Genomic DNA, 25,383 nt, shown 5'->3' on the forward strand with positions numbered 1-25,383 from the left:
GGCGAACGTGGCTGCATCCGAAATGCCTTGCTACCTAATCAGTTATTGGGTGGGTGCTTATGGGATCATCATCAAACTTATTTGAAAGTATTGCGGTCACGGAATAATCATAATAATCATGGTGCATCAAAAAATAATAAGTGCAGAAAAAAAAATAAAGAGTGCATAAATAAAAAGCGCAGATAAAAATAATTAGCGCAGATCAAAAAATAACAAGAATGAATAAAAAATAAATAAAAATAAAAAAAGAATTTTTTATATATTTTTTATATGCAGCAAATAACCTACAAACAAGGAAGTCTTAAATGCCTAAACTAAAACTCTGGACAACACATTGTTTCCAAGAGCTGTCAGAAAATACTCAAAACGGACACAAGCAGCGTATCTATCAAACACAAATAATATGCAGCAGCCATCAGAGCAGCATTGAAGTGACGTCACCTCCTCTCTTTGAATGATTGCCTAGAGGAGGAGCTGTCAATCAAGAACTAGTGGATGCAAATGCCCCCTGATTTACATGAAACTCTACTCACAAGTTTTTGAAAACCAAGCGCAGAACTTGTAAAGAAAAGCAAATAAAAATACAGCATAAGCGTTCATTTAAAACAAATCTGCGCTAATTATTTTGAGCTGCACTTTTTATTTATTTTTGCACTTATTATAATTTTTATCTGAACGCATTATTTTTATATTCACGCTTATTATTTTGATTCACGCTTAATACTTTGGATCCGTCACTGCAATTTACGGGATTTTGATCCCATATGTGCTTCTCAAACGGAAGACTGCAGCCTAGTAAACTGCTCCTCCTAGACAAGTCCTTCGGAGGCTGGAATCCTCCTCAGCATGCTAGAATGAGACGGTCTAGTAAGTGCAAATTACGAACCATAAGCTTAGAACCATGTGATATTTTACATTGTTTAGATAAACCATTTAATTCATAAAACGAGAAATATATCCTTAATCCCTTTATTATTTTAGCTGAATGTTATTCACAAAGCTATAGAGTCACTCAAAAAAAGCCTTTATATAATACATTTGCAACAGTGATCTTAGAATTTATATTTAACCCTTTCAAATATGCAAAAAAATGGAACACTAGACTTGTAAAAAATATAGAGGATTAAAGCTTTTCAAACTTATGTAATTGCACTCATATTAATTTTATTTATTTATTTGTGATTTATATCTTCTAATTTTTTGTATTGTCTAAACTACTTGCATTTTTTATTATTCTACATTTTGTCATTGCTGCAAATGTGAATAAAACTTGAAAAGAGAGGGGCAAATTAAGCTGTGTCGTAAATGTTCCGGGGTCACGTGACTCGCGACCTTTTTTAAATAAAAAAATAATTAGGACATGTGCAAAGGATTGTGGTGATTGAATGCCACGAAGGAGGCAACCGATGTATGCAAACGAAGGCTGCAAAACGCTGCAACACTTCCAAGTGTCCTCACAATTGAGACGGCCTTCGACGGAGCTTGATAACGTGGCAGCGGAGGCCCGAGATATCCAGCCTAACGAGGTTGCAGCCTTCTGATTGAGAAGCACCCATTGTTTTTGTATGAACAGACCTCTTAAAGGGTTAGTTAAAAATAAAAATTCTCTCATCATTTACTCACCCTAATGCCACCCTAGATGTGCGTGACTTTCTTTCTTCTGCTGAAAATTCAGCTCTGTTGTTCCATTCAATTCAAATGAATGGTGACCTGAACTTTCAAGCTCCAAAAAGCACATAAAGGCAGCATAAAAGTAATCCACATGACTTAAATTGACTGCTGCATCTGAAACCGCATACTGTCACATTATGTGCACATTGATGATAAACAGTACGTTCTTTTAGGTATGCATGCAAGTAGTAGTATGAATAGATTTCGGACATACTTCATTCTGGGACGTTGGCATTGTCTCATGACCTGAATATGTGATGTACGAAAAACAACTATGAAAATGATCTGCTCTAGCGGTTCTAGCATGTTTGGCACCCTGGGCGAAACCGGCTTCAACACGCACCCAAAGTTGTTGTCCGGGTGGGGGGGCCCCCACCTTGTGCTGCCCATACCCCACCCCCACCCCCCCCGCAAGATGCCACCCTTGGCGACTGACCATGTGGCCCATGCTTAAATCTGCCATTGCTTGATATATATAGCACTTATAGTTGAGAAGAGCCGTTGTGATTCATCACTGTTCCTTTAAATCCAGTGTTTTAAACGTGTCGTCTCCTCAGCTCCCGAGGGATTAAGGGACATTAAGTGTCAAATCGATCCGCAATTGCATCACTTTGGAAGACATATTAAACCTCTGCAGTCATATGGATTACATTTATGCTGTCTTTATGTGCCATATTTGATAGATAAAATGATGTGTGGTGGCGCAGAGGTTGAGGCCATGGGTTACTGATCAGAAGTTTGGGTGTTCAAGCCCTAGCACTGCCAAGATGCCACTGTTGGGCCCTTGAGCAAGGCCTTTGCTGCTCCAGGGGTGCTGTATCATGGCTGACCCTGCACTCTTATGTTTCACTGTATATATGCAAAAATGTATGTATAATGTGTGACCAAAAATAAAGGGTGATAATACTGTGAAGTGTTTGTGTTAAGGAAATGTCCACAAATGGTTGTAAAACTGTGTGTTTCTATATAAATGCCTTCTGATTGAGAAGCACCCATTGGCTGAAACAGCAGTGTTTTTGTATGAATAGACCTCTTAAAGTGTTATTTGAAAATGAAAATTCATTCATTGTTTACTCACCCTAATGTCACCCCAGATGTGCGTGACTTTCTTCTGCTGAACCCAAACGAACATTTTTAGAAAAACATTTCAGCTCTGTTGTTCCATTCAATGCAAATGAATGGTAACCTGATTTTCTATATAAATGTTCAATAAAATCAAACAACGTATGAACACAATCATAAAGACAAGTCACGTGAAGGAAAAAAATAAACAAATAAAATGTTTTAAACCATCCAAAATGTATACATAAATAAGACAAAGAAGACACATAATCGAAAACATTTAAATATATATATATATCTAAAACATGTATATGTCATTGGTCAGGAAAGTTCTAATTTTTAGTATGTAAGAAAGAATATACAATTATTTTAAAACTTCAAAAGTGTTCTGACCACCATTCACTTGCATTTTTGGGTTAACTAACCCTTTAAGGAAATTGATTTCAGAACAGAATTAACTGCACCTTTTTTTACATCGTACTTCCATATACAGCCTCTGAAGGCAGCATTTTCCAGCTTTCGGACGCAGCACTCTGTATAGCACCAGGGGGCGTGTCGTATATTTAAACAACTCATCATCGCCACACATCTTGCACTTGACAAGCTGCTTTTCACTTCGTCTACATTCTTTGCCTCATCACTGCACGGGGACGTTTCTCTTCCTGCCTACGATAACACGCAACAAGTTCGGTGGAAGGAGAGTTATTGGATCTGAATCCAGCAGCTTGCACTGCATTCAAGGTACGAATTTGTTAAAAAGAGTTTTTAAAGTGTGGTTGTGGTGCACGCGCACTGGTAGTTGGAAAAAAAACATTGCTCTTTCGAATCGAGTCTTCTGGGAAGTGAGAACCTAAGAGTTGTTACTGGAAATAAACGTAGCTGAAACAGGGCTTTGCAGGTAAGTTTTGGGTTTTAACAAATGGGGAAGCTTGTGCCTGTCAAAGTGCAACGAGTGTGAAATGTCATGAATCTGTGATATATTTTGAATATTTAATGGAAACATAGTGGTGATGGAAGTTTATATATTTAAAGTTCAAATTTGTTCTGTTTTGGGTGTGAAAATGCACACAGGTGTGAGTGTTGCAGTGATGGAGTGGCGTCAACAGTCTGCCGTCAGCTGTGAGCTCGCGTTCCATGAGGCGCAGAGATGGCTCGAGGTAATGACGTCACTATCAAAAGTTGTCCAACCCTGGCCACACAAATGCATGTCTATTACTTGCCTTTAAAAAAGTATTTAAATGTTGCATGATCACATGCTTGTCAGCAATGAACATGTACAGATTATTTAAGTGAATGTGTGTTCTTTATTAAACAATATAGGCTTCATCGTGTGGTTGCAATACCTGCATCATCCATTTTTAAAGGCTTGTTGTGTTTTCAAAGCAGCTTTAGATAAACCAACCAATTTGTGGCTGTTTTTCTTTATCAGTTCCGAACCATTTGCAAAGCAGCTAAGCTCCAACAGCTCCATAAAATCCTAAATGCCTTGTCTTTTTTTTTTATCTTGCCACCAATTGTTTTGAATAATGATGTAATGCTTTATTTGTTTTTCATTAGTGTGGCTTTTATTGCCATCATCTTGTGGTTCAGCACAAGACATTACTTTATGATCAATAAAATCTTTACCTTAATGCACTTACAATGAAGAACTGTGGCATTACCATGTTACAGTGATGGGATCAGATAGTAATACCATGGTTTTGATGAATGCCATAATCCTGAATGCACAGACATTACATTTATGTGGTATTTACATAGTATCAAGTTTTTATTTTTAACTTTTTGTTGGTGTAGCTCTGCTTGTTGGATTGTTTCACAGTTGAAGCATTTTTTTTATAGAGCTCACAGGCAGTCTAACCACTATTTCCTGAAGACCTGTCACCATCTCATCTGCCACTTAAAAAAAGCATTTCTCTTTTTTTGGCTGTTTGTAAATTGTAATATGCAGATTTAAAGCATATTCAGAAGTATGAATAAATCATTTGTTACACTTTGTCAAAATTGTGCAATGTACTTGCTATTTCCACACATTTCTGAACTCAGATTTGTAAATTATTTAACTCATTTCATGGAATGGTGAGCAGAGCCGTAGAAAGGATTTCTGGGACCCCTGACTGTATTGGTCTGGGCCCCTTTCATATTAAAACTCACACACAACACCATCATTAGTCATGGCCCTGATGGTGAGTTGATGTTAGTTCTTTTGAGTTTTAGGATTTTTAACTTTTAGGATTTAAGATGTTCTCCCGGGTCTCTTTTGAGGTAGACTGTACACAAGCAGTCATTGGTAGAGTAAATTCCCTGTGCCCAAACAAGCTGATGATCAGGATGCTGAATTGTGCAGGCACCAGCCATGGATGCTTCAGTGCCCCTTAATCTGAACACAAAGGACCACCAAGCTGTTTGCCACAATTTGCCTGCCAAATGCCCTCTCCACCACATGACTGGTACAGTCAGGTGCCTGCTTGGTCGGGCACCTCAGACTCCAAACATACCATCCTGTATGGCACAACGAGGAGGGGTGGGCTTGTATGTTCTAGTAATTTGAGGCCCTGTTTGTGATAGTTTGCTCAATTAAAATGCAAGTTTAAGAGCTAACCGTACATAACATTGCATCGCATGATCATTTGAACCATCAATCAAAAGATTACGTTTGTGATTTTATTAATTTGTGACATGTCATCTGAGGTTTTCAAAGGAGATTGTGGTGTACTTTTTTCTTGTGAATTGTGGAGCGATTGTTGATTTGCTCACAATCTCTTGTTCTGCATATTAAAGTAGTTCACCCAAAAATGAAAATTCTCTCATCACACTCGCCCTCTTGCCATTCCATAGGTGTATGACTTCTGCTGAAAACAATTTTGTTTTATTTTTTAGAATATCTAGGTTCTGCAGGTCCATACAATACAAGTGAATGGTGACCTGAAATTTGAAGGTCCAAAAAGCATATAAAGGGTTACTTAACTGTTGCATGTAGAACGAGACCGTGTTTTGAAATATTGTGGAAAGTATTGTAGCACACTATGGTTTTAAGAGGGATTCTCTTGTCTACAGACATCCATTTCATGTAATTACTTATTACTCAATCAACTGTGTGTTTCTGACTGGATGTGCCAGAGTTTGTTGATGTGTGGAGGAGGGGTGCTGTTGCTTTATTTGTTAGAGCTGTTCGGTGTTAAAGTACTTACATCCCTGCTTAATATGTAAAGACAACTACTGTTTAAGGAAAGCCATTTGTATGTTATTTCTCTCAAAACTGTGGCACTTTAAAAATGGCTGTTTGTTTGAGCGGCTTATCTAGCCCATGAGAAAATGATGAGAATTTTTAGGTGAGCAATCCCTTTAAACAAGGATATGGGGGAGAATAAAAAATGTCAGCTTTCAAATAGTGTTGTGACTGGTTTTTGCAATTATATCTCAGTTCCATGTCATGTATGTGATCTGTTGGATTTCTTTCCTGAACAGGAAGTGACCAAAAATCGTTTTGGAAGCAAAACCTTTCGAGTGGCCTTAGAGGATGGGATCCTTCTATGCGAGTAAGTGCTTTTGAAATAACTTTTATTTCTTGGAATATAACACTGGGGCCTCCTCAAAATGTAAAGGATAAATCAATTTTGTATATATATTATTAAAACCTATTTGTTCCATTTGTTTTCAGTCTAATCAACACACTTAAGCCAGGGATCATCAAGCGAGTAAACAGGCTCACCACTCCCATCGCTGGCTTGGTGAGCATATTTTAAATTGAATTAAAGCTAAAGTGTATTATTTCTGCAAAACTAGCTTCACCAATTAAATTGCAAAAGTAATAGTTGTAATACAGGATTCCAAACACTCCCAGGTTTTCCATTGTTTGAACAAACTGATAGCCCTCCCCAAACTTGTGCCATTGTGTCTGTGCTGGACTGGTTGGGATGTGTCCACTTTTCAGGGAAACCAATCTACATATGGATTACATATTGTTGGGATATGCCCAAAGCCGAATACCTTATTCGGAAAGCCATAAATAATGACTTCAAAATAAATAACAAATTCTACTGAATGATAGAAAAAATATTTTTTGGAGTGATTATACAAATGAGCACAGGGATGGAGTAATATATTAAAGAAACTATCTAAATTTACAATTTAATGATTAGTCTGTGAAGACAGTATGACTATAGTGTAAACTTTATGAATGAAAATACGCAGGGTGTGATTTCAAGTTTAAATCGGATGGCTGCGTTACAGTCTCTGCAGAAATCTGAGCTTGTCAAGAGAAATGTTAACTAAGGAACAATATCATATACATTTTCCACTTTTTGAAATGTGTTAATGTTTAAAGGGTCATGAAACCCCAAAACACTATTTTGAGAATTGTTAACAGATATGTACAGGTAGCACATCATTGAAAACAATTGGCTATTTGCCTATGATATCCATGTTTGATTTTTATTTTTTTTTCGTTCATATCCACTTCCAATTTCGCTAGGTGCCGGTCCAGTGACAGATGAAAATGGTATTTTATACAAGGTGTTTACAGAACTGGAATTTAAAATATATTGTAGCATCGCAACAAAGACGCATTAGGCCGATCTTGTAAGTAGAGCCTGACCGATATGGGTTGTTTGAGACTGATACTGGTTTTTAGTGGGGGGGACATTCACAGATTACAGATATGTTTGCCAATATATTTAATTTTGAGCTGGAATGAAAACAGACATTTTCTTTGTGGATTGTTCACCGATTTTGTACCGATATGACTATTCAAAGGTACTCTGATGGCTGCTTTCTTAAAGCATATATTTATCAAAAAATATTTGACATTATGATTATACATTGTCAACAAATTCTAGAAATGAACACAGAGAAAATAAAAATATAATAAATAGCTTAAAAAACAAAAATACAATAAATAGCTTAAACATCATATGTTTAGTATCAGTCAGTTGCTGACCATTAAAATAAAGAATAAATTCTAATAAAATAGCTAAAAAACATTAGTAATGTTTTGTATCAAATGCTGACTATTTTGATACTGCCAGTCAATAAGGGGCAGATTGTAAAACAAGAAGCATTTACACCTGCCGAGACAAGAGATAAACAGCGGCTTGTCTGCTATACAAGTTCAGGGGAAACTTTCAATGGTGAAAAAAAAAGACTTTTAAATATTATATTTTATGAATTCTATGACTAGAATTGTTCGTTGAAGGGGGTACCAAACTGTGAATTCTGAACAAAACGGTTTGGTGAATACATGTTTGCACATTAGCTTCCACTCAGCTGATAAGGAATTCAAGTAGCTACGTGGTTTGCTTTTTAGCTATAAGCTTGTTGTCACAGAGAGTAAAAGATGAACCAGCATTGCATCTCACCAACTAGGTAACAGCATAGCGTGAAATTAACACTTAACAGACACAATCCACCACCGCACTGTTGTCTACTGAGCTGCAAAAAGATGCTCTGATTTTACCTTTCAATCAGTTACATTACTTAATGCACTGACAAACTATAGCTGGCAAACAGACATGAGTGACATGGTTATCAGGGACAGGGTAAATGTTATATTAGTTATATTGAAAAAGGAAAACGATGGGGTCATTGTTTTACTTTCCAGTATATATTTCACAAACTAGTTAACAACTTACCGAGAAGACACCACTCAACTCCGCACTGCTTAACTTCGGCCTGTCTGCAGAACCACCATCAGAGTCAGCTCTGTAAACAATGGAGTCGGAGCGCGCTCTGCTGGACAAACTACATAATGACACTGTCGCACGGAGGAGGGCCGGGCTGAAATGATGCACTCCCGTACCCCAATCAGCCTTTATCCCTCGCTCGCCTCATCAGACTGATTGTGTCGAGGTGTGCGTCATTCCGGTCCAGCCCCACCCTCCTCCACGGTACAGACACCAATACAAAAGCATTATCTTCTGCATTGTATGTTATGAAAGTTTTCATACCTGAGCTTATCGGTATACGGCAATATATAGGTGAAAGGCTAATATCGGCCTATCTTTATATTGGTCAGGCACTACTCATAAGCAGTGTGTTTATTTAAGGCTGTTGTTTGTAAGTCAACTCTGTATCTGGTTGGAGAACAGCAACAAGCATTCAGCAACAGCTCTCAATGCAATATATTTTAACCCAATCAAATACTTAACACAACAGATTTCTTTGAAAATAAGCCATATAAATAAACATCGAAAACAACAGTAACTCAAAAGTTTTTGTGAAAATTTATAATAATGCTAGGCCTGGATACAGATTCAGTAAGATATTATATTTTAAGTTGGACATCAAGGGTCAATAATGTCATAGAAATCCTCTGCTGTACAACAGCCAACAAGTTTTATGAAGTTGCAATTTTTGAGTACGTATGCAACTTTAGATTTTAAGACTTTATAATAAGGTTCAATTCGTAAGTGTGAGTTAATGCATTTAGTATAATCTATTTTTACAGCAATAATGTAGATTAATGTTTCATGTATATATAGTATTGTTCATTGTCAATACATCCATTCGTTTATAATGTATTGCCTAATGTTAATGTATTCAACTTCAAATGTTAAATGTACTAGCAGAAATGAACTAATCAAGATAGTTCTTATTTCACTTTAGCTATTGCATTAACTAATGTTCACGTATAGAAACCTATTTTAAAGTGTTACCCACAATTTTAAAACTATTTACTTCATACTGTTGGCCAGCTCATCACTGCTCATGGTTGCTGATAGACCCCTCTCCTATCTCCTCTCTTTAATTGTAAACACGCTGGTGTTGCATGGTTTACTGGTATTTATGAAGTATCACAATGCCAAAAAAATAATTAAATGGTACGATATCATCTTGTTGCTAATTTCAGTACCCTATTACAGTACGCTATCATAAGCAAAATGATATGTGACCAATTTGAGATTAAATAAATGACAATTTGAAAATAAAAAACCAAGTGTGATTAATTAAACAGCCGAAGGATGTAATTTAATTAAAGAATATACAGTCACATGCACTGCACGCTACAGAATGAACAAGAGGTGCCGCTCTGCTCTGTCATATGATTCCCACACACACATACGTGGGCGCACACAAACGCAACACACACTGCTGGTGCTTAATTTTCATTAATGTTTTCATTTAATACTGTGAAGCTCTGTTGTGCAGTATTTTATTTGACCAAAAATACAATTGCAATTTTTTGTTAAGAATAATATATATATATATATATATATATGTAAAGAAACGCAAACCTCTAAATACACATTATTTCAATATAAATGTTTAGCTTATTAAGGAAGAATTTATTATTAACCAGTATACTGGATAATGTAAAGGCAAAATTAACAGTAATTCCAGTAAGTCATCAGTAGAATTATAATTGTTTTTATTTTTGTGCTAAATTTTGTACTTTCATCTGGACTTTAAAGGATTCAGATCTCTTTTTGTTCAATTTAGTTTTAAGACATAAGTCCAGTTTTCATTCACACAGTTATTTTTTGGAACCCATTCAACTAAAATTATAATATATTATAATAACTTTTTATTAGTAATATTGAGATATTACTAAGCACCTTTAACTTTTAAACCTTCACACTTTTTTGACATTCTGAACTCTCCAGGAAGTCCTGTAAGTGTCTGTTTGTTGGCTAGTTCACATTAGTAAAATGCTCCTCCGGTGCCATTCTAAATGCATATAAGTGAACCAAACTATTGAGCAGCTACATCTTAGATGTTGTTGGTGAGTAGTGCTCAAATATTGCGCACTGCTTGAACGCTAAAAATAGCCTTGAGTGTTTGTGTAAACAGAGCAGCGCCATTCAATAACGCGCTGGAGCTGCGCGTGCATTTGACATATTTACTTCTAAAACACAGCCTTTTGTGATTCACCGAGCTACTGCACATCTTCAAGTTGCTTTGAATACAATGCATGAGTAATATGATCTACTTTAATTGTGTTTTTATGATTCTTTTGTAATTTATTTTGAGCTTGACAGTAACTAATACTATGATTAACACACTGTATCGGATTTGGATTGGGCTTGTCTGACCGATACCCTATCCGTCAAACGCTTCAGCATCGGAGCCGGTACTGATCCAGGTATCGGATCGGCGCGTCCCTAATCAAATTGATTAAACACCATTTGATCATAACATTTAATTAAAACATTTAATATGGAATCCAGAATTATTTTTTTTTTAATGGGGAGCACTTAATTTGTAAGACTATATGCAGTTCTTTTTGTCATCATTTTCGGTGCAATTTCATAAAAATTCTGAGGATTTGTATTTGTTGATTATAGTATCGATACTGAGGTACCAGGGCTGAAAGTATCATAACGAAGCCAAAATTTTGGTATTGAAACAACCCTAAAACATGCTCATGTTGGTTTCAGCCAAGTATCTAACAAGTCTCCTTTGGAAGTCTCCCTTCACAGCAACAATAAAGTCACGATCACACCGTGTGATCTCACTCCGTTTTAATCAGCATTCATTTGACTGGAAGCAAGCACACCCTCGTGTTGTGAACAAAACTTGAAGCAACATCATAAAATATGAGGTAAACTCTAAATGTGATTAGTGGTAGGGCACATTAATATGTCATTTTATTCTGAGCGCTTCTCCACATTGTTCATGTGAAGGAAGGCTTCTATCCAATTGCTGTTCTGCCACATATATGAGCTTGCATTATAGTGGAGAATTCAAAATTACATGCGGATTTGACAGCGGTTCCTGGCCCAGATATGAGAGCACCGTTTTACACTAAACACTTTGGTGAGATCGGAATCACTTGTCAGAATGAGTAACCACAGTCGATAACCAGACTGGAGCGAAAATGTTTGTTAGCTGTGTGTTTACAGCTGCATACAGAGAAGAGACAATGGAATGAATGTCTGATCATAGAGAGGATAACATGGTGGCTTGTTTAAAGATGTCAAGTCTCTTTTTTGGGGTTATTTTACATTGTGTAAATTGCAAAAGTTATTTATTTAGGTCTCCAGGATTTTGGTCAACACGGTTTACCGCCGCTGCGTTGTTGTATCCTCTTCGTTCTTCATATTCAAACATTTTTCCCATGATTGATCCAGCAAAATTCCCCATAACACTCTTAGCTTTTGTTTAATTTTGCATCTTTTCATGATCCTTTTTTAAGTCTAAGGTGTGAACGACTGGTGCTGAATTAGGGGGATTTCATGACACTTTAATGTAAACCTTGTGAGTGAGATATGTTCCTGTGTGCTCGTCAAGCATACGGGCAGGCAGTGTGAGGTGAGGGTGAATTTCCTGATCAGTAAGAGTCACCTGCAGAGAATAAATGCATACTGTGTATAGCTGTCTGTGATATCATCGTAATATGATGTAGATAGGAAATATAAATATAGCAATTATTTTAATGTGCTTTTTATTTGGCTACATGATTTCCTAAAGGGTGAATCATTAGACTAATTTCACTATCCTTCAGAGCAGCATTAGTTAATTAATTAATCAAAATTGTGATATGGTCATATGTGATTTATTAAACTACAAATGGCTGCAATTACACAATCAATAGTCTACATGTTACTGTGCACTTCAGTGTAACCGGGTGATGCACTCTTCTGTGTTCGCATGAAGGCTGATATGCTGGCAGGGTTTAGAATGGCATACTACTCTTACTATTTCTTCCACATAAAGATATAATGTAGTAAGAGTGCATTAACGTACTTAAGATATGTATTAAATATATTGTGACAATCAATAAGCTGAAAAAGAGAGATATAATTTGAGTAAATGATGAAAATTATAATTTTGGGGTTATCTATTCCTTTAATATCAATTGGTTCAGGTATGCATGTATAAACAGTGTACTTATGGTGAAAATGTGAAGGAATGTACACTGAGGATTCCAGTTTAAGTGTTGAGAATTTTGTAAGACAGAATTTGACACCCGTCTTCCTCCGTTCCCACACCTTCTCAGTTCAACCAGCCCATCTGCTCGCCACACAAGCTCGTCTGCCTTGTACCTGTTGCATTATTTCACTGAGTGCTTGAACTTTGAGGATGATGGGGAATTCTGACAAATAAACATCTAACCTGTTATTCACAGGATAATGTGAATGTGTTTCTCAAGGCATGTGAGAAACTAGGTCTCAACGAATCTCAGCTCTTCCATCCTGGAGATCTGCAGGATGTGTCCAACCGCGTGACTGTCAGGTAAGCAGAGAGCAGTGAAAGCGTTGGACATTTTTATTGGTGGTTTGTTTCTGTGTTCATTGTAACATTGAAGTAAATGACTGTAAGACATACAGTATAGTACTATATCTCAGAGAGTGCAGTTTGCCAGCTGAATGTGTTGTCAGCATTTCCCTTTTTATTATTTTTGTGTTCTCCAATAAAGCTTGAATATATCTGATCACATACCCATGTGTTTATATTTATGCAGTATGATCACTGCATATCGTTGTTTGTGCAGGTTTAAAAAAAGTCCTACTTGTCACTACTGGAAGAGGGTTCATTTGAATGGTGTTTGTCATCAGATTTCATTTCTAGGCCGGATGGACCCATCATTGGGTCATGTCACACATTATCTGTCCAACAATAAACTCAAACTCAGAGACATGACCAACCAAGAGCCATGTTTCATTAAAGATGCCCTATGGAAATATTTTGAATGAAATCTGATGGCATTTAAATTGCAGAGCAGTCAGGCATGACACTTTAACTCGTGATCTGTCATCATGCAAATCAGGGCTGGCGAAAATGTGGCACATTCTTGGCATTAAAACATGTCAATGATTGCAACCAACTTCCTTCAGAACATCCAATTACTGAATGGTTTTCTGCTGGTGGATAATGGTTAAACTTGTTCAAAGAGATATATTAGAGACCTATTTCAGGGACAACATACTCAAACTGTGTAAATGTGAAATAGATTATTCATTTTAAATGACACAGGATGCTTAAAGCTGGATAAATGATACCTTGTTTTCTAGATTGTGTTTTAAAAACATTTGTTGTCATTTCATCACATTACCTGATTTGTAGGTTTCCTCGGGTCCTGACTCAACCCTTCTGAACATTAAATCATGTCCCCACCATTGGCCTTGTAGAGGGGCGAGAGGCCACGAGGGTGGAGCTGGGGCACCGTGACTCCTAAATTTAGCCCCATATGGTTGTTACTTTAAACCATATGGGAAAGCTATAGTGGATATGAGAGCTATGTCCTGTTGACATAGGGCTCAACTAGATTATATACACACTAACTTAATAACTTTAAGTGTTGTTTCTTATATCCTGTCTGACTTATTTTTAAGAACTTGATCCTTTGTTGTGTAATCCACTATGTATCATGGTGTTTAAATAGTGGCATTCCTCTGTAAAATTATGTCTGCTAGTCCATGGTTACAAACAGATGGCTCACATGTCCACTGTCAGCAGGCTTTGGGAACAAATCTTTTGTTCTCAGATAGGTTACGGTTTCCTTTTAGCTCTTGTTGATTTGTCTTTTATATGTTACATTAGTGTCTACAAAGTGTTCTTGATGAGTAGTCATCTGTAAAACTTGTATGATTGGTGAGATCCATTTATATCAATAACTAATGTTATTGAGATATAGATTTAGTTACTAGGACTGTTACTGTCTGTCAGTGAATGTTTGTCACATTTAACCAACCTCTCTCTTTTTGCTCAGGCGTGAAGAGACCAGCAGGAGACTGAAAAATGTACGTTTTTCTACTTTTAAAAGCTTTTAGACTTGTTAATGGTAAACCAACTACAAAAAGTTAAAGTTGTGTATGAATTCAGTCTATGCCACAGGGCTTGTCATTGCTTTGGACTGAATTTTGAATTTTACTTTTTAGTTTGCATACCAAACAGTTTAATATGTACTGTTATCTCATCAGTTTTCTTCTGAAGGCATCAATGCTGTGTCCATTTAAAAGTGGATATTTTAAAGCCTGCTTTGCATGCATTCTGTGGTTTAATTGCTGGCTGGAATTTCCAAATAAGAATGGTTTGTTTCATGTAGGAGTGTGTGTTTTGGTGTGGTACCCACAGATTGTTGCTCGATTGTCAAATGTTTCTCCATTGAGCTTGAGATCATCTCTGATGGTTCTCCATGGCACTCATTATTGTCTGCATTTGTATATGGTTATACAAAGAAAATGCATTGCATGTAAATGAGCAGTTTGGGGTACACTGCATCTTCAGGCACAATACATCTTCGTTATTTCTTGGTAATAAAAGCAAGCAAGCAAGCAAACCTGCTAAATGAAAGGAGAGTTATCTTGTTTACAAATACTGATGTCTCCTCTTTTTTTGATTCCTCATACATATTCACTAAAAACCCACTTTGGCATCACCAGACCGTTGTTGTCTTCAGTGTCTCTTGTGTGTAATGTCACAGTTCTGCTCTGCAGAGAGAGAGAGAGAGGAGAAAGAGATTCTAGATGAAAATATGGACAATGCTGGTACACAGCCATTCATAACCGACAGTAGTCGGGCTAGGCTTTGGGCTAATTTTAGAAATAAGATAATTTAATTTCAACTTTACATTTAAGAAAGCCTATTCAGGAAAAGTACAGTTTTACATCTGTTTTAAATAAGATATTGAACCCATTTGTATAAAAATATTTTTCTCATCCATTCATGTACAGGTTTTGATCACCATATACTGGTTGGGGAGGAAGGCCCAGGCTGACCCTTTTTACACTGGACCACAGCTAAACCTGAAAGCCTTTGAAGGTTTGCTGGGCATAGCATTATCCAAGGTATTTCTATTTTGTGTGTGTGTTAGTTGATATAAAGTTTTTAATTGTGATTTTAATCACATAATAATTTGTAGTTAATCGTGATTGATCACAGATTTTGAAAGTGCTAAAATTTGACTATATATATCTACATACATGCATACAAACATACAACCTTGTCAAATGCATCTTAGGAAAGAAAACAAAACAATATGTAGCAATATAATGCTTTATTGACATTTTTCAAACAAAGCCTTCCACAGTATAAATATTGCACAAATTCAAGCAACATTAAATATTTCCTAAAGTCTATGTTGATGTTTGTCTCCTCATAGGTTGTATATTCATTGAAATGAGCAGTTTAATCTCTTAAGCACTCATCCTTCACTAGGGTTGCAATGTATGAGATTTTCATGGTGCGATAACGTCTTGGAAAATATCACAGTTTCATGGTATATGTTATTACACAATTATTATTATTATCAGTTACAATTACCTTTAAAGGAGTGAAAACAGAATGTTTTTATTGTTTTGGTTGAACAAACACTTATTGAAACTTGAAACCATTTATTTTTGTTTTTTTTAAAATGTGTAAAAAAAAAAAAAATGGTTTCAAGTTTCAATAAGTGTTTGTTCAACCAAAACAATAAAAACATTCTGTTTTCACAAAAAAAAGTCTCCCTTTTGAAAATAAATAAGAAAGCTAATATATAATATTAATAAACCAAATTATAAACATGATAAAAAATAGCATGTAACTATAACATGTTATATAACTAAAGCATGTTAGTTTACATGTTAGCATAGCATGTTAAATGACTACTAAATAAAAAATAACATCAGCTGTGTGAGCTTTAATGTCCTATGATTAGTAATCATTAACATATACTGTAGGTGCACGACAGCACAGCCATACTTCTCCTGTCTGTACCTTTTAACTCCGTGGTTTCTCAACTGGTTCCCAATTCTTCAGGACCCAGATTTTACATTAGAAATCAAGTGGCGACCCACCATAATAAAAACGTAACCTGTATATAACGTATCCTGGGTCGCATTTCCTTTTATGTTGCATAGTTTTGTTCATGGTTTTCAAGTACAATTACATGCATCAAGTGACATTATTTTTGTTGTTGACGTCGAAAACAAAAGGAACAGGAAGTTTTCTCTCCCCCCTTTTAAAAAGTGAAGAGCATATTTACTTCTATGAGCCCATTATTATCCCACTTGTTTCCTAATTTCAAACAGAACATAAATATATTACCCAGGAGGAAAGGCTCCTCATTACCATGGTTGGGTCAGTGTAGCTAGTCTTAAATAATAGTAATAATAATAACAAATTATAATATTTATGAAAAAAATAAATACTAGCTAAAACACATCTTGAAACTTTAACTACAACTACCACTGCTGATATAAAATGTGGTCTAATAGTTTCTACCTGTTTATATTATTTAATATGAAACTATTGTCAAATATAACATTTACTCATGTAAAATTGTGAACATTTTTTGTAAAGGTGATGTGTAATGATTTTAGTGAATTGTTTTGGCGCATAAGAGTGTTGCTCTTTTCCTCCTCAGTGCTGTTTGGCATGTCAGAGCCTCCTATTGTTTGAGAGGTTTGTCTTGACTTCCTCCGTAACGCTTTAAACTAGAAAAGTCTCACTAGAATTGAAATTGGTCACATCAGTTTTGAGGTCTGCGCTCCGCAATATCGAGGGAAGCCCCGTTGTTGCATGCATGCATCAGAGAGAAGAGCAGATCATGATCGCGAGCTGGTTCCATTACACTCGTGCAAAAGTGCAGATGAGAAGCCTTTCAGCCATTTACGAGATTATCATTAAATCTGCCTCAGCAGTCCGAAGTAGGCTATCACTTGGGCGGCTGCCAAAATATCTTCAGTGTGAGAACCATACCATTGTTCATTCCCTGCTGTCCGCGGCCCAGTCCGAATAGACCTGCGACCCACTTCACCAGTTGAGAAACCCTGCTTTAATACACACTCACTTATGTCAGACCCCCTCACCTTGCTTCTTTCTGACCTTTTTCTCCGCTGCATGTGTGTGTGTGGCACAGGTTGACGAGTCGAGGAGAAAAAAAACGGACGTTTTGCCATTTTACTGATATTGTTGATCACCGTCTGTCAATGAGTGTCATTAGTCTGGCAATTGTGTGTTTGTTTAGTTTTATTTTTTTGTTTCGAGTTGTTGTATTTTGTTACTGAACTATATCTGAATTCATAGAATTTTGATATTCTTGGATGGCCCATTTAAACTGTTAAATCACCTGAATTAGGTGCTATTGTGTCTTGTAATAGATCCAAAAGATCAACGAGCCACTTTTCAGTCAAATTAAATAAATTATTCAAACTGTTGGCTGTTTAATTTGAGTCCCTTGAGATTTGGACACCCTCTGTGTGTTCTCAGTAAAGACGTTGTGCAAATCCGGAACTCCTCATTAATTTTGGCCGCTGACAAAATGGATCACTCGGGCATAACTTTGGTAATGGTCCTTGAATGGTAATTATCAATGCACTGATCAACATATCCCTCCGTGTGTATGTCAGTTCTAAGTTCAGTGAAATGAAAGACCACTGTAAGAGTCCACTGGAGCTTTTTATTCAATAAAACACGCTCTTTTGCCTCTTTGTTCATCATCTGTTAGGCTCTAGAGGAGTCTGTGCACTGTAAGTCGAGTGTAAGGGACAGTGGCTACGCAGAGGGCTGGTTCTCTGACAGGGAGGATCTGTTCAGTCTGAAGCAGCCAGGCTACAGGAGAGAAGACTCCGTTGAGAGCCTGGACTCAGTGGAGTCTCGCACACTCAGTTTGGCATCAGACAGCACCCTCAGAGCCGGCAGTGAAGGCAAGAGTATATATTTGATTATTTTTATTAATAATTAGTTCAGTGTTTTTTTTTTTTTTAATCTTTTTTTCTTTGGGGATATTTTATTAACAAAATTGTGTCCGGTCCATATTTTTGTACATGTCACATGCTCTACACTGGTAAGTTTTGTGTGAAGGCTGCTTTCTTGTGGCTGATCAATCTGTAGTGGTAATAATCATCAGGGACGTGGCTATATTGATATTTGGATCACCATACAATAATGTTTGTATATTATGTTTATTTTGATGTGTATTGATATAAAAAAAATATTGCTATATTGTGCTTTTTGTATTTTTTATGTTTTTATTATTATTCTCATTTTTATATTAATTTTAATTGGATTTGGTGCTTTACACAACAACTGAAATTCCTGCTTCATCATCGGGCCATAGAAGTAGTGTAAAGCAGTCAAAAGAAAAAGGAAACTATAATAACATGGGAGAATATCATTCCTTTTTGTTACACAACCTAGGTATTTTAGAAGGATCTGTATGGACATTCTAATGAAATGAGTCAGTGTACCTGTATATTTTTGGCTCATTCTAAGTTTGCATTTGGTCAAATAGAAAGTGTTTGTTGACCTAATGTCACATGTTTCATCGTCTTGCTAACTTGAGTTGTGGTCAATCTCTCTTTTTTTTTTTTTTTCCTCCTCTGAAAAATATTAATGGGAAATGTATATGTATAGATGTATATACCTTTATTTTCTTTGTTTCCATTTTATTTCCATACTGTCGCTTGGAAATCACAAAAAAAAAAAAAAAACGCAGTCTTGTTTACTTTCTGACTTCGATATTGCATCTCTCAAATACTTGGTAATGAAGTTCAGCACCCAGTCTTTGTCCCTTTACCCATTCCATACACGTAGGTGTGACATTCCCAATAGTTTCACACCCATTTATTAATGCGCAGAGCTGATGCCATGTGATGTAAGGCATGTACCTAAAGAGGGACTGAAATACTCCATGAAAGGCAAAGCATTTGTTCATAGTAATCAGTAGTTATATATAGTTTCTCTTTGTCTTTTTTTATTTTTTTATTATTTATCCAATTTTCTTCCTCATAACGCTCACATCTCCACACTCCTAGGTTGCTTTAGTGACGCAGAAGCAGAACATTGTTTCAGGATGGCTGATGGCAGTAAGGGTGATTTCCAAAACAGAGAGAGGATGCACATTCCGTCTGCTCTGAGAAAGAAGAGGGTGGAGCACCTGGAGGGCAGGGGTTATACAGGTCCCCTTATTAGGTATGAAACTCTCCCCTTTCTCACTTTGATTTAAAAAATGACTTTGCATAAAAATGTTGGATGATCAGTTTTGCTAAGCTTTTTAAATGGGTCATATCATAAATATCATTTTATAAATTTCCCTGAGGTCCTCCTAATGTTATAGAATTAAACAAGAAGGTTTTTGTGACTTAAACTTGAAAGTCTTCTCTGTAAACACACTTGTTGCGTGTGAACCTAGTAACAAAGGTTACATGTAGGTAGGGCTGCACAATTAATCGAAAAACTTATAGCGATTACGGCTGCCACGATTATGTAATCGTGAAAACCGACGATTACTGCGTTTGATTTTTAGTATGCTCCTGTTGCGTCAGTGGAGTCTATTTACAAATTTTTGCAGCTGTTAAATATTCTAAACAATCACTAACATGTCCGTTGAGCAATGAAACGGCAATGGCCAATCAGAGCCACATCAAATTAGTCCTCCGTACTGTCTGTAATGTTAATTGATCCTAATGCGCAGGTTTTATGTTCTTGCTCTGTTTGCGCAGCACACGTTAGTTAATAATGAAGAAACCTCACCTGACACTTTTTAAAAGTGAATTTATTGCGTATTGCACTGCTCTCTTTGAACGTAGATGTTAAATACACTGCAAATGAGCAACACAACTAAAATAAAATGCTCCCGTTCTAATCAAGGCACAGATGCGGCGGAAATAATTGATTTATTATGCTGATTACACCGCTTTGTTTTTAATGAGCGCATTCGCGAGAATGCAGAACAGTGTGCGGAGCGTCATTGAGCTCGCAACGAAATGCAGATCTCAAACATTGTAATCCTGCAATGAGTGACAGCAGTCATTGTAATGGGAGAGTTTGTCACGTTGCTCGATTTCTATGTTCAATTTATTAAAAATGTAATAACAGTTTTGTTTTATGTTAATAAGTAGGCCAATGTGAATTGGATTTGTACAAAAAAGCAATAGTCATTCAGATTAACTGTTCTAAGTGTGTTTTGGAGGTATAGCCAACATAAAGAATATGGCATGAATAGCATATTTCAGGAATCACCGTCATTGATATCGCGTCTGCTCCTATAAGACCCATTTGCCACGCAGCTGGTATTGGTAGATTTAAAATTATGAATCGCACAAGCTCTGATCGCAAATGACTTTTTAATTTCCAAAGTGCAACCACTGAGGCCAAAAATGATCTAACGATGATTTTACATGAACAAGATCACCATTGAAGATCTAATGGGATGAATGGTGCCCTGTCTAGCCACCAGAGGTCTTACTGATCAGAGTAACTTGGTCGATTTAAATCCGCTGTTAATAAGTTTGAATATTGAATATGCCATATTATTTACTGTATGTGGACTAATAATTTAAGCAGTAATTTAGCAATAATTAAATTGATTCTATAACATGGATATCAATTTACAATAATTTTAATTTGCCTTACCTTAAACATTATTACAATGCAATATCCACCATTGAAATACGCTTCTCTGAAGAACCACACAGTTAGTTACTTTGTGATGTCACGGTAATTAAAATGTATAATCAACATTTAATAATCGCGATTACAATATCAAGAGCAATAATTGACAATTAGGATTGTTGCTATAATCGTGCAGCCCTACTTCTAGGTATTGCTGTCAGGTCTAATGTATTTCTGCTGCTCCTTTCGCTGCCGCAACATCTTCGCAAAGTTTGTATTACATTTTGACATGTTCATTGCTGTAATTAAATGATCAGAAAAGTTTCTTAACTAATATTTTCTAATTTAAGAAAAACATTCAGAATAGTTTGTTTCGGGGACCTGGGTAGCTCAGCGAGAATTGATGCTGACTACCACCCCTGGAGTTGCGAGTTCGAATCCAGGGCGTGCTGAGTGACTCCAGCCAGGTCTCCTAAGCATCCAAATTGGCCCGGTTGCTAGGGAGTGTAGAGTCACAAGGGCTAACCTCCTCGTGGTTGCAATTAGTGATTTCTCACTTTCAATGGGGCACGTGGTAAGTTGTGCATGGATTGTGGAAACTAGCTTGAGCCTCCACATGCTGTGAGTCTCCACAGTGTCATACGCATTGAGCCACGTGATAAGATGCGCAGATTAGTTGTCTCAACTGTCAAGGCAACTGACTTGTCCTCCTCCACCCGGGTTGAGGTGAGTGACTGCGCAACCAAGAGTATCTACTAAGTAGTGATATTGGGCATTCCAAATTGGGAGAAAAGGGGATAAATGTTTCCTGAACATAAATCAAATTTTATATTTATGCATTCTTACGAACTACTTAGTTTATCATAAGAACTTGACCACTAGAAGATTAATGAATTTGTCCCCTGGTGTTTAGGAATACTAATAGTATTTATCTTCTAATCACTTTGCTGTGACTGGGTTGGCCAAGTTGGTAGACACTGAATATGCGTTGTTGATTTTATAGATTTGGGTGGTCAAGTTTTTTTATTCATCTGTGTGACATGACATCAAGACGTTTTGCATTTTAGTTTGTATTCAGGCTGTCAATAATATAAATTAGAAAAAATTACACCGCTAATAACTGCGTATTTATAAGGAATTTTTCTACCAATGTAGCAATTCAAGCTTGAAGTGCCACTTCTGTGTTTCTGTGATTCTCAGTCAGCAGGGGGAAGTAAGTGCCGCTCTAGCACTACAGGTACCGCACAGCTGTACAGACAACAAACCAACAGCTGTTTAAAGAAAACTTGAGTGGTCTCAAGATGCATTTTTTTTTTAAACTATATTTAACTTTACACAGCATCTTAAAAAAATGTGTCAATTATGGCTAGAGGTGATGAAAATCATATCGAAAGACCCCATAACCAGACATTTAGGTTGATGACAAAATGCTGACACATGACTGCTGATAGTAAATGTGATAAAATTAGCTTTATAATGTTTGTTTTCTGATATTTTAGAAATTATTGAAAGAGAAAAAATGTTTCCCTTACATGTTTGTGACACAACAATATCAAAATAGAGGTCCCTGGTGTTTTTATAGCTAGAAGACAAATGCTTTTTTTGTTGTTTTAAGCTTTTTTCTTCATTTTCTTTGTTTATTGTAAATGTTTTTTTTTCTAAAAAAAGTTTACTCTTTTGTTTATTCTGGCTGCCGTGATTCTTTTTTTTAAAAAATAGGCCTATCATTTAAAAATTATAGGCTTATGTTCAATGATTTGTAAATGAACCAAAAAGTGTATTGACTTCAAAAATAACTTTTTTTTGTGTTGTCTAATCAATGCTTTACTCATCTGCCACAATAATGTAATATCTCACATTATTATGTTTTTTATATATATATATATATATATATATATATAAAACAGTTATAATTATTTTTATTATATATTGAATTATCTTTATTTTGAGGACCTTTTTCAGCAATATGTGATAAATTTGATCAATCGGCATATTATGTCATTTAAAAATTTTGTAAAAATAAGTCTGACAGCCCTAGTTTGAAATATTTGTCTGTTTTGGCCTGAGGGTGGAGTTGAGTTGAAATTGGGAGTTTTTTTTATTTATTTTTTACATCAAACACTTATTTCAAAACGGAAAGGTTTTTTCTTTTTCATGATATGACCCTTTATAGGAATACATTATTGTCTTTTAGTCACTTCATTGTTACGATGTCATAGTTTAGTTAGAGCACATCTATAGTGCTATGTTTTTTATTTTAGTCTGTCCACCTCATCTTTTGACTGTAGTGAAACTGGGAGGGGCTTATGCCATGACATCCGTCCTGCTTCTGCCTTACTCCAATGGGCAAGCAGTTACCAGAGTGACAGTGACTCGGACCATCCTGAACCAGACCTCAAGCTGGACGACCTAGCCAGTCGCAGATTTCACTCTGTAAACTGCGTAGCACCCATGAACTTTGCAATCCCTTTAAAACCCAGACGTCCCAAGGAGACCCCAATAGGGATCCCAAGTACTGGGAAGTCATGGCTCACCTTGTCAGATGCCTCAAGGCTGGCTGCAATGCCACCCCAGAGATCAAACCAGAGGTCAGAGTTTAGAGTGTTTCTTGCAGTGAATGTGTCTGCAGTGGTGCCCTAATATTTTAGCTTTTTACAACCAACTGCTAATTAATTGTGTTTCTCAATGGCAACTTCTCTCTTTTGTGATTTAAACCAGCTTATTTATTTTGAAGCTGTGCTTTGGTTTTCCAAAACTGAAGTTCTACTCTGGTAGAACTTAATTGGAATAGTATGGAACTACTTGGATCGATCCTTCGGTTTCAGAATACTTGTCACCCAGTGAGCCTTATAACAGTGGTTGATGTTTCTGTGCATTCCACTAACTTCAACTAACTAAGACAGCGTTTCCTGCAGAATTCTGTTTATGCAGCAGGAGGTGCCCCCAGAATTGGTCTTAAATTCTTTACATGATAAACAATCATTCAGCAGCGGAGCAGTGCAGGAAACGCTAGTACAAGGAGTGCCTAACGGGTTAACACATTTTTGCATGCATGTGCTGCTTCAAGATATAGAGCACAACTGAGCTCATCCTGCTGTTTTGGATGCATTTATTCTCATACGTATGGCTCTCTCTTGGAAAGCAGTGTGTTGTCTTCCCTCTACTCTGAAAATGGACTGAGTTACACCGAAACGGGCACTTTGGAGGAAGAATTTCGTCATCAAGAACTGAATGAAGTTATGAGTGACTCCGATGAGGACAGAGGATATGCTGATCCTGTGCTGGACGACGTTTACGCACGACGGGTGCTTCTATCTGAACATCAGACCACCATCAATTCTTATTCGGGCAAGTTCCTGCCCAAATACTGGACCCCTGAGGAAGATCTACATGTGAGAAAGATCAGGCTAGGGTCCCAGCACAGACCATGGTACAAGAAGCTGCAGGGCTTCAGGTTTGTCTCATCGGGAGAAAGACTCATTTGTTTTACAGAGATTAAATCTATTCTAAAAAAGGAAACAATTGTGGATAATCAAATTTTTTAGTACAATGTTTTTAGTCCAGATCAAACTGTTATTGTTTTAGTGGATATTTCAAAATCTTAAAAATTGTCAAATTTATCTGTGCTTGTTGACCTCAGCATTATACATCAGTACTATAATCTTATATCATTCCTTATACATATTCTTATAAAATGTCCTTGTCTTTCCCTCCTTCTCTGCTTTTGCTTCCTTCTTACTTTATCTCTCCTGTATTTAGCCGAAAGACATCTGATTCGGCTGAGGATAACTCTGTTTTTGACATCACTCCTTGGCTAGTTTCACCTACTCGAACCTTCTCAACTGATCCCAGTTCCCGACACTCCTTTTGAGACTCAGTCCGATACACACTCCACACTAATTTTTGAAACCTTGAAATGTGTGTATATATATATATATATATATATTTATTTGTGATTTTTAAAAGAAGAAATATTTAATTTCCACATCAACCAACACCTTGTTGGGCTGTTCAAACTGTTTGCAATTTAGTTAGTGGCAGAGAAAGTACACTCTTGAAATGTATAGGTCTCATGTTAAAAAGTGAAGAAGGATATTGTATCACCAATAAATGCAGATAATGCTTGTATGAGAAGTTAAGACCATAAATAATCAGTGAAATGGTAAAAGCTCTGTTCTTTTTGTTAAAGCCTTGGTTTGGAACAAATTGATTCATCAGTATTTTAGCAAGTACAAGCAATTTATACAGCATATACTATGCATGTTTGTAATAAAAAAAAAGTTTTTCTTTTTAGTGGAGCTTGATTTAAGCCTAATCTAGCTGTTGTTGCCATCTGGAGGCTATAACATTTTCCTTATATGGGGAACACCCAACCAATCTCAGAGCCTGACCCAT

The 25,383-nt window shown here is 36.5% G+C and overlaps 1 protein-coding gene across 1 annotated transcript in view; it reads left to right on the forward strand.

Moving 5' to 3' along the window:
• The first annotated feature begins 3,336 nt into the window (after positions 1–3,336).
• Positions 3,337–25,383, forward strand: part of LOC127644395 (LIM domain only protein 7-like) — a 60,383-nt gene continuing 38,336 nt past the window's right edge. Inside the window, exons 1-10 of the mRNA XM_052127540.1 lie at positions 3,337–3,474; positions 3,805–3,890; positions 6,199–6,269; positions 6,392–6,461; positions 12,797–12,903; positions 14,381–14,411; positions 15,345–15,458; positions 18,101–18,299; positions 19,410–19,566; positions 23,277–23,576. Coding sequence (XP_051983500.1) covers positions 3,822–3,890; positions 6,199–6,269; positions 6,392–6,461; positions 12,797–12,903; positions 14,381–14,411; positions 15,345–15,458; positions 18,101–18,299; positions 19,410–19,566; positions 23,277–23,576 — 1,118 coding nt within the window. The 5' untranslated portion in view covers positions 3,337–3,474; positions 3,805–3,821. The remainder of the gene's footprint in view (positions 3,475–3,804; positions 3,891–6,198; positions 6,270–6,391; positions 6,462–12,796; positions 12,904–14,380; positions 14,412–15,344; positions 15,459–18,100; positions 18,300–19,409; positions 19,567–23,276; positions 23,577–25,383) is intronic.

This window comes from Xyrauchen texanus, chromosome 5, assembly GCF_025860055.1.
Source record: "Xyrauchen texanus isolate HMW12.3.18 chromosome 5, RBS_HiC_50CHRs, whole genome shotgun sequence".
NCBI lineage: Eukaryota > Metazoa > Chordata > Actinopteri > Cypriniformes > Catostomidae > Xyrauchen > Xyrauchen texanus.